The following is a 10877-nucleotide window of genomic DNA, read 5'->3' on the forward strand; positions in this document are numbered from 1 at the left end:
ACATGGCATCCCGCAAAATGATTTATAAGACGTTGTCACGTCAAAAGTAATTGTGTTCTTATTTATTTAATAATTACACAGAAGGTAATAATGGTTCTCTAGTCATCTGTTAAGTACTATTGTTGGTCTCATATGAGTCGAATTCATTTCAAAACCGTTACGGGACACTTTTTCTAACATGGCATCCCGCAAAATGATTTATAAGACGTTGTCACGTCAAAATAAATCGATACGAGATCTTGTTATGGGTGTTGTTAATTAGTTTTATCATAAATAATTAAAGATAATATTATTTATGCATAGACATTTATATATAAAGATACAGTTTTTCAAAAACCAACATTATTTTTTTTCCAACGGACGAAAAATCAATGTTTTGTGGATTAATTTTGGCGAATATCATTGAAATTCTTGCTTCTTGCTTTCCTTAATTGAGGGATAAAATACATCTATACGTCGTTTGTATAAATAGTAGGTAGTTTTCATGTTATTGACCAAAATGAATTCACAAAATATTGAAACAGCAGCAATTTTTTATTCCCTAACGCTACCCTTCAAATTTAAATTTCGTGTGACCATCACAGAAATAAAATTCGACTATCCAGGCCGGATTTGAACAAGCGCCACTGCAGTCACGAAGCAGTCTAAGTTGGCGCTCTAATCCGCATAAATTCCACCTAAGCCATTTTTATGTTTGGTAGAGTTAACAATTTTGACTTTTAACTTTATAGGAGTGCTACCAATTGGTAGTTGCTCTACACGCCTGTAAAACTCCTTTTTAACTAAGACCATATTTACTGAATATATTATGTAATATACAGTTGTAAATTTCAATAAAGTTAAAAAAAAAACTATATATAGTTTCAATGATTGGACAAGTTTCTCGGAGGGTGCGGTCAGCAAAGAACAACATAAATAAACAAAACCATATTTATTTATTTTATGCCGACGTTTCGTATATATAGTTTTCATTGAAATAAATAATTTCTTGTTTTCCCGGAGTCTTCAACAACTTGAGATCCACATTTTGAAAATTTATTTTGGCAAATATCATCAAAACTATACTACTCGAACAATATATTTATTATAAATTTCGTTGTTTTGTCATTAGATGCTGCTTTTTATTTTATTACACATATTTATATTTTATATTATATTATTTCTGTGGTGGTCCACTGAAAGCTGAGTAAGCGTCGGATGATCCATTTCTGTATTATTTCGCTGAACACCTGGAAGAGGCTCATCGGCACCCCTGTGCTTCATCTGAGCAAGTTGAAAAATATTCTCCATCCATGAGTCCGGAGGAAACAAGAAATTATTTAACATCAATCTTAAATCACTTCAATGAAAACTATATGTAGTTAATAGTATAAATTGCTGACTCTATCAAACTATAGTTGGAGGGGAATTAAAAATAGCTTACCTGAAATTTATGGGGATTAAAGAGCCAAGCGAGAGTGCTTCCTGACTGCAGTGGCGCCGGTTCGAATCCGGCCTGGAGTGTCGACTTTTATTTCTGTGCTGGTCCCACGAAATTAAAATTTGTAGGGTAGCGTAGGGTGGTATCTCCCTTGTAGATCAGAAATGACCAGAAAAGGAGTCATAAAAAAAATTAATTTTTATGATACGTAATAAGTAGCATATTTTGGAAATTGGATTGAAAGAATTAGATGCTCTTGATATTCTAAAATTTAGCTGCACCACAACTCCAAAAACAAATGTAGGCGTAAAGATTCTAAGGACCAAGTATGGTTTGTTAAACATGGTTTACGGTGTAGGTACAAGAAGAATTGGATCATTCTCATTGTAATATTTAGTATTACATGAACATCATGGGTTCTCAAATCTAACAAAAGATTTATTTGAAAATATCGTAATCTAATAAGTTTTAAAATTTTAGTTTCGCCGATATTTCTAGGACAAGAAGAAGGACTATTCTGCCGGCAGGTTCATCACAACGAGCAAGGATGGGTACGTGGATTTTTGGAACTTGGATATGAAACACTTGTATTCTTCAACTGCCTTCACCTGTATGACGAACAGTTATCATTTATTATAATTTATATATTAAACATTTTAAAGGATAATATTAAATAAAAAAAAAAAACTGTACAGCTGTCCCACTAAAGATTGCATCGACTTGCATCACAAAAATCGTGGCAATGGCTGATATCAACATGATTTGCGTCTGTTCGATGGATAGGGAGATCAGAATATACGACGCCATCGCTGACAATTTTCGCTTGAGAACGGTGGTATGTAGTTATTTATTTCTTCTTTATTCTAAAAGCATAATGTTTAAGTGTCAAGATAAAGTGTAAATGTGTTGGTGCCAAATCTGTTATTTTAATAGATTGTCCTTAATGATGGATGGGTCGGCCGATATGGACATTTAATAAAGACTTAGATATCTTTAGAATTAATTAATTAATTTAGATACCTTTTGTTATAATGTTTTTCCAGTTGTGTGTGTGTGTAATTATGTAAATCTGAGACACAGAGGTTAAGTCCTTTGGTTGTTATATATGAAATTACTGTTACGTGATACTGCTGAGTTTATATTTTACTTATTATTAGCTATTATCGTAGCCATTCTAATGTTACGTAGTGATACAGTTTATACCTAAGGGAAAGGGTGACCATGTCATTCAACGGACTTAGTAATGGGTTTAGGGGTCTCAGGTACCCCACCACAATGACCAAAGATATGGTTTAGAGTATCCTGAAATACGCATACCCGGCGTGGAGCCGAAAACTCACGCAGAAACACAAGATGGGACTAGTCACCATATAGAGACCGGCTTCCTAAGAGTCAAGAAGACATATAGAACGGTGTCGAATGGGCGGCGCAGGTGCTGGCCGGTGGTGGCCACTAGATCTCATCCTGAAGATGGACGTCGTCAAAAACAAAGTGAAGAGGCAGACCCAGGCGGGACTCCCCGGTAGAATCGGTAAACCCCGAATCTATGGAAGAAGATTCTGGGGGTGGACTCGATAGGGGAATGGTCGGTGGTTGGCGCTAGTATGAGGAAGTTCTTCCCCTTTGGAGGAGACCTCATTCCTCGGGTCGACAACATAATTGATTGGGACCGTTAGCATCCATCGTCTCATGGACGAACAACAGAGGGGTCTAGGCGAAAAGCTATCTTTGAAACCATGGATGTCTTGATTGTTTTTTGTAATACCTAATATGTTAAACGTCTGACAAGGCTGCGATAGTGTGTTCAAATTTGACCTTAAGTTGTTCTGCGAAAAATTTAATTTTTGGGAAACGTAGTTTTGCGGAATCGGATATAACAGGCCCTGTTTCACAATGAAAGCTAATAGTATTAGTTCAAAATACAAGTATAGAAACAACGTGGTAACAACACTAATACTTATTTTTTTTCATAATAAGGAGAACTATTAGTGATATTACAGGAGTTAAAAAGTACAAGTACAAGTTACTATTATACAAGTCTGTGTAATTGAATTAAGGTAAAGCGACAAGACTATATAATAGTATTAGTTTGTACTTAATTATGAAACAGGACCCAGGCTGAACGTGCTCCAGCACGTGAAAGCAATTCAAGAAGTTCCTTTATCTAAGAATGCTCATGGAGTCAAACAGTTTTTGGGTATATTTTTTCGCAAATTTATACCCAGAATAGCGGACACCTTTCAACCGAAATATTGAAGAAAGGGAGACATTTTTAATTAGGACCGAACAGATATTATATATTAGGCAATGCCGGGAGATTTTGACCACTCGACTGTTGATTGCATTTTCCGATTTCCACAAGTTAAGAACCAGTATTATAAATTTAAACAATTGCCCCTTGCCCAACTGAACCTGAGTCACTTTAGACATATGGTTGCCTATGTCCACTTTCTCCTTACAATTTTATAAGAACAAGAAGAAAAGAAAGAAAGAAGAAAACAACTCAATAAAAACAACTAGGTTCAAAGAAGGCTGAGACCCTTCTAACAGCCCTTTTCAAGCCCCTAGTATCCTATATCAATAGCATAGGCACTTAGGCAGGTACATGCTGTCTTCTCACAATGGACTTGCATCAGTCAAACTATTTTATGGTTTACATATGTAAGTCAGAACACACAAGTCTTAGGTCATGGTCCCTTTCTTAGAAGCCTCACACCCTGCTTCTTTCTCACACGCCTTTTTTCCCCTTCCAGATATTTACTTCTAAATCTCATTGGCTTACTACCCCCCACCTAGTCTCTTAAAATTATCCGATTGGTCAAAACCCCTTCTCCTATTTCTCCTACCCCCTCTTCTTAAGTGTTCATATATATATTTCCTAGACTAGATAGCCAAGGAAGAGAGAAGTTAGAAGATAGAGACTGAGTAACAGTAACATGTAGTTCTTGTAAATATATTAGAATAAAGTCATTTTAGTCTTCACTGATTTTTTATGTTATGTAATTCACAGAACGATTAGAATCACCAAGAACTCGAACGAATTCGTTATTGGGGCCGTTCTATCTCAAAATATATAGGAAGATGAAAGCCCATTGCATAAGCAGGTTGGAAATTTAATGAAACTGAACGGCGATATAGTGAACCGGAAATACCATTAGTACATATTTATCAATTATATTAATGCGAAACCCTGCTACGATTGTCGAAAATCGGAGAGTTTAGCGACCCTGGCCGAAACTGACATGGGTGCGTGGGAAACAGGGTGACAGTGGCTAAATTGAAAATAGTTTGGATACGGGATACGGTAGGAATAAGCTGTTCTCCAATTAGATGTTTCACGACAAGTGGAAATGATTGCTGACCTGCGCGGGTCTCAGTCTGCACATCAGCTCGGAGTTAGGAATCTTTTTTCTCTTTATTTTTCTAGGTTTCTGCATCTTATATACGTTAGAATTATCTTTCTTTCATTTAAGTAATTATCTAATACCAGAAATGTGCAAATCGAATCACTACAATTTATTTTGTAATCTATGTATATAAAATGTTTTTTGTTAAGATAAGTCAAGTTATTTTCCCTTTTAGATTAGGCGCTTAAACCTGTTATTACTTGCAGGCAACTGTTTTTATTATTAATATTAGGAAAATATTTTCATTTGTAATCTTAGGAAGGAAATCATTTGTAATAGTAGTTGGACGGCATTAGGAAAAATGACGCGACTGAACACAAGTAATAAACTGAAAAGCCATCACCCAAGATAAGCAGAAGTGGATAGCAGTTGGAGGGGGCTAAAGATCTCCAAGCCAACCGATAAAATAATAAAAACTGAAACTATATAATTAATTATAGGTTGATTACAATGTTGAGACGTTTCCGGACGGAGTAAAAAAAAAAATACTATTTTTCGAATCCTAGTAAACTAAATCCTTTTGATAACGTTTGATGTTACGACAGATCAACGACTTCCGACACGGACTGGTTACGATGGAGTACCAGTTCTACGACACGGACTCGATCAAGTCCTGGCTGGCAGTGGGGGACACCCAGGGCAATATTATTGTGTTCATGTTCTCCCAGAACGCGGCCCGGACGATATTCTCTCAAGTGATTGGACTCCCTTTCATCAGGGTTCGCTACCACCAAATTCAAATGGTGAGTGATGATTGATATTTTAATTGCTACTTATTTACTTCAAAGTGTACTTATGATCTGTATTTATTATTAAATATCTTAAAACTGATAATGCATATTTTATAGAATCCATGGTACAATATTGGGTATATATGGGTGTCTGTAGGAACAGATACCCTTTTACCTTGAATGCTTCTTAGTCCAATTTTTCGAAAATTAATTCTTTCACGGAAAAAAATTTGCTCTTTTTTCATTTAGTGGTCAAACCATTGAAACTACCTACAACACAAAAAAACTTAATAGAATTCCTTTAATAGAAAAATACATTTGCTAAACTATGAGCTCTGTAACAGATCTTTAAGTACAATAGTTCCCGAAATGCAGTTTTCTAAAAAGAAACATTTTTTCTAAATAGCAAAAAAACCTTATTTAGTAAGGTGTTCGAGCCCGGCCCTACCCGGGATTTTTTCAAGCATACAATTTTCCAATACTCACTCACAATCTCCCCCGTGCATTTGTGAGGCCCGTCAGCCAATGGGTGGCACTCACAAAAATAGGCGTGGGAGTGACGGACCCACACTATGAAAACCACGTCAGGAAACGCGCAATGTATTTCTTAGGTACATCGCGTGAGATTTTAGACCCCAAGGTCTGTCGCGCCAATAAAAAAAAAAAATGTTAAATATCACTGAAGGCGATACTTCAATGAAGATAACCGTTAAGTACTAATTTATAGTTCAATCATCTAGGTTCAATTAATGTGCTGATAGAAAATGGTCTATAGTTTTTTCGTAAACCAAAAGGTTTCTGCCGAACAATAAGCTATCAACACATTATGAATTTTATTGAATATCATGGAAACTGCTTTGCCTAAGGAGATAGACTTCATGAACTACTTTATGGTACAGCCAACTAGCTTCAATTTAATTGCTAATAGATATCAGTGCGCGCCTAATAGTTTCAGAAATTAAGTTTTGATATACGAAACGTTTTATTCGACAACGACAAACCATCATTATATTACTCTTACGAAGATAATCATTATAAACTAATTTATAGTGTATCTAACTAAATTTTTGCTATAATAGACATATATACGTACAATAATTCCATGATATTCGCTATAATAAATTAAAAAATGGAAAAACATAAATTGACAAGTCAAGAAATGAGCCGTGGTCCGAAAGTAGGAAGAGAACAATAAAGGTATTTTAGTTTAGAATTGATAGAAAATAAAAATAATTTAAATATAATAATAATAGAAAGGCTGCCAACTGCTTAAGACTTTTTTTCTTAGGGTGCCCTGGAAGGAGTGCAGTCGATCGAGTTCCCCAAGGTACACCCGACCTGGATCGAGACCATGTTCTATTGCGAGAAGTTCCAAGCACTGGTGACCACCTGTAACAACCCTAAGAACGCCGTGGTCGTACTTAATGTCTTCAACAACACCATTCTAGCCACCATAGACGTAGCTCCGGGTGTCACCGTGGCGGACATCATGTCCAGGGACAGTGAGTATTTAGGAGACAGAGAACTATTTTTTAGGTCTTTACCCGAGACCCTTGCACATCTTTGGCTTATCTAACATGAAGATAATATAAAGACATTTGGATGGGCATTAAATTTCAAAACTTTTGAGAGAGTATCCGTAATTTTGTTCAGTCCTATTAGTAGTACTTTTATATTTCTGAAAAACTTGAAACCGCTCCTTTGAGGGAGAATGAGCTATGTAATAAAATAGTAAACGGTTCCTTCTGGTCAACCTAATTAAGTGGATTTACTCAAATTTTCTATAGGAAAACCTTCTGTACGGTATTGTATTCCAATATATTATATTCTCTTCGTTTTTGCTAACTCTCTTTACTTCATCCGGTAGTAGTGGTCATCAATTTACTGTCATTAATAAAAGCCTCTTCGCAGAGGACGAACCGTGGGCGGAGGTTGGCGTCTATACTCAAGAGATCATGCAGATGAAGAAGAGCAGATTTAGCCATTACCTGGTGACGGCTGGGTACGACACAGACATCAGGATCTGGGACCTGGACTCCCCGGCCAAGCCCAAATCCATCATCGAAGGCAAAACCTCCAAGACGGTGGCACTGATCGTCGACGAAGACAATCACCAAAATCCTTGGATCTACACTTATGCCAGGGAGGGCAAAATCACTGTCTGGGACGCCAGGAGTAAATCTTCTCTACAGGTTTCACTCGAATAAGAATATTAATTTATGTTTAATTGAATCTCTCTGTTTGAATCCTGGTAACTAACGTTTCGCCCTATTTGGAGGGCTAAATCCAGACAGATCTGATGCATTTATTTAGGTTGTATCATGGGTAAGCAGTATTTACAAATGGATATAGCTTTAGATATTCGCAAATTGAACGAAATCCCTCATATTGTATCAGCGACATTGTTTTCTACCTAACTTAAGATTCGGTTATATCCAACAATAGTGAGTGGTTGCTCATAATACTCACTGCCGTTTGATAAGATTTCATTATTGTGCCAACAAAGGTATAGCGAGTCTTGTTGGCACTATCCTGTATTCAAAAGCAATCCCTGACCTATACTTTCCACTTGATGTTGTGGCCTGAATTTGCATAAGTTGGAATCAGTTTATGCTGTTAGGTTATAACGATTTCATTATTTCGAGCTTAAATATGTAGGTTATGGTCTAATCTCTCTGTAGTCCTGACTTATTTGAAGGCTTCCTCTAGAAAGATTATAAGTGCAAAATTTAAGAAAACCAATATACCGGCGTGAGAAATTCTGACCTAATCCAATTGGTGCTAGCAATGAAGATAATAATCGATTATCTTAATGGTATATTTAACTTCTTTAATGGAGTACATGCCTCTTGGAGCGAACTAAAGAGAGGGCATCTCCCTGTGTGGTCTCCTCACAGGACACTCCTGTGGTCTCATATGATTTTGGACAGCATCAAGAAATAACAAGATAGTTTAAGTAATTTTATATCTACCTAAACATTCTGAGACTGGCGGATAGGTTAGGAAAACTGACTTAAAGTCGTAAATATACTACGCTTTAATATGATTTACTTGTAATTTCAATAAATTAATATCCATAATTATTAGAAAGTATTAATTTGTTTTATTGTTAATATAAGAAAGTTCTGAAGTGGAATCGATGATCAGAACTATCATTTGCCAGCAGTTATTAAATGCATAAATATTATTGCTACGTTTAACGGTGTAGAGATTGATCCAAGAGTTCCGATCTGTAAATGTTTGTGCTTGTGATTCGGAATTGTGTCAATACATCTTGTCATTTGTCATTCTGATTTGACGATTTCCATAGAAGGTGCTTTTAAGCTCTCTTAGTTTTAATATCTTACTAACATCAAATATTCTAACTTGAAATACATTTTCGAAAAAATGTTTAGGTATACGAAGACAATTTGGACAAATTCGGGCCTTACTCGCCGTTGACCTTCTGTTACAACCCACACTTCAAAGTGCTCGTCTTTGGGGCCTTCAAGCTGTGCCGGCTCAAGCTGGGGAGGACCTTCAACAAGGACTACACCGCCGGCTACGCCCATGACAGGGAGATCACGGTAGCTCTCTACAATTACCTCTATGACGTGGTAAGTTATAATGGAGGCTTAAACTTAATAATGCTGTAATGGGATTCATGTTGAGATCCTCAAAGGAGGCTGGGGTAATCGACGCGAGAGAGTATCGTCTTGTGAGATTTAATTATCTCATACAACAGTAAAGACTTTAAGATTTACATTTATTGTAGAATAAAATGTTGCATCAACATATAATTCTCACAAACTGGGAAATCTAGATGTCTAGTTCTACCTAGATTGGTCAATAGGAAGTGAGAAATATAGAAGAGCCAATACTTAGTAAAGAAATGGGTAATTGTGAGAAGGGGGGAGAGGAAAGGAACTAACTAGGGGAAGGGGAAGGTAAAGTAACCACCAAAAATACTTCCAATAAACGATCATGTTACAAATAATTTAGGTACCTCCAGGCTGCACATGCTATGCATATGACATCGTTATGTGATCAAGGAAACCTTTACAACGAAAAAGGAATAACGTATAGTAATTGACAGGTTTCCTGTTCCCACAGGGTATTACTTGAGTTGACCACAGGGTCAGCATATGTGACCCTATTTTTTATATTTCATCTCGTCACATACAATCTCACCTCGTGTGTGGTGAGTCTAATTTATTTATTTTTTAATAAGTTTATTGATACATTGAAAACAAACAACTTATCTGAATTGCAAACTAAATTAATGTTTGTACGTTAAAATAAAATTAGTTATCCTGAAAATTTCTTCGGATGCGAAAGGCAAGCAGAGGAATAACCAATGTGTTCTTACGTTGTAATTAAAGCAACGAGCCACCAGCCTCCTCTTCATTTCTCGGCCAAGCTCAGGAGGTTCACTGCTCAAACTATGCAGAATGCGTCTGGCCGTATGAAGGGTTCATTTTCTGTTGATTTGCTTAATCTCATATTCTCTATGTATTTTACTTCTAAGATATTGTTCATTTCTTTTGTAAAACTAGAAGAATCGTGGACATAAATGGAATAACTTACTTGACTTGTTTTAGTTAATCACCTGCTGCTCGGGCTCGGTGATCACGAAGTGGAATGCCTTTACCGGAGAGAAGATGTACAGCTGGGTCCGGGCCCACGCTGCCGACGCCCTCACGGAGACCATTTCCTACGGGATCACTAGCGGCACGTTCAACCCAGACCAGTCTTTGCTGGCCACCGGAGCCGTCGACGGATCGATCAAGATGTGGAACTTCCATACTGGCACCTGCCTCAGGAGGATGGAGCTGTTACGGGGGTACGATAAAGCATTTACTAGAGAAATCACCAATGAAGTTTCAGTTTTGTGATGAATACTAACCCTTATAATACTAATTATATTTCTAACCTTGCGGTTCTATTTCACATTGCATGTCTTTGGTTTGGATCAACAACAGTCGAAATTCCAAGTTTTGCATGTTAAACGTTAATTATATATAAATGATTAACTGTATTTTTCAAAATATAAATGAGTTGGTCGGGGTTGAGATAAAAAAAGAAACTAAAAATAGTTTTCAACTATTTATTTGTCAATGTTTCGCCCCTCTTTGTAAGGCTTCATCAGGGCTAAAAAAAATGCAAAACAAATAAAATTTTTTTGACAATGTAGGATAATAAGATACAAAAAAGTAAACTAAGATAGTGAGGTGTAGATAGTTGGCCGTAGATTAATGATTGAAGAAGTTTGTCGGGGGGTGCGGTCAGCAAAGAACAACATAAATAAACAAAACCATAAATAAATAAATATGGTTTTGT

The 10877-nt window shown here is 36.5% G+C and overlaps 1 protein-coding gene across 4 annotated transcripts in view; it reads left to right on the forward strand.

The window, feature by feature from the left end:
* Positions 1-10877, forward strand: part of WDY (WD repeat-containing protein WDY) — a 37644-nt gene that overhangs the window by 8961 nt on the left and 17806 nt on the right. For 3 of the 4 annotated variants that reach the window (XM_014435814.2, XM_024360383.2, XM_014435824.3), the window contains 7 exons: positions 1919-2030; positions 2116-2255; positions 5373-5570; positions 6847-7060; positions 7470-7750; positions 8954-9154; positions 10139-10380. In XM_014435814.2, coding sequence (XP_014291300.1) covers positions 1919-2030; positions 2116-2255; positions 5373-5570; positions 6847-7060; positions 7470-7750; positions 8954-9154; positions 10139-10380 — 1388 coding nt within the window. Of the gene's footprint in view, positions 1-1900; positions 2031-2115; positions 2256-5372; positions 5571-6846; positions 7061-7469; positions 7751-8953; positions 9155-10138; positions 10381-10877 lie in introns of all 4 variants that reach the window. The other variant, XM_014435832.2, reaches the window with a different exon arrangement.

The sequence above is a fragment of the Halyomorpha halys genome, unplaced genomic scaffold (assembly GCF_000696795.3).
Source record: "Halyomorpha halys isolate HHAL.00 unplaced genomic scaffold, Hhal_1.1 Scaffold50.1, whole genome shotgun sequence".
Classification (NCBI taxonomy): domain Eukaryota; kingdom Metazoa; phylum Arthropoda; class Insecta; order Hemiptera; family Pentatomidae; genus Halyomorpha; species Halyomorpha halys.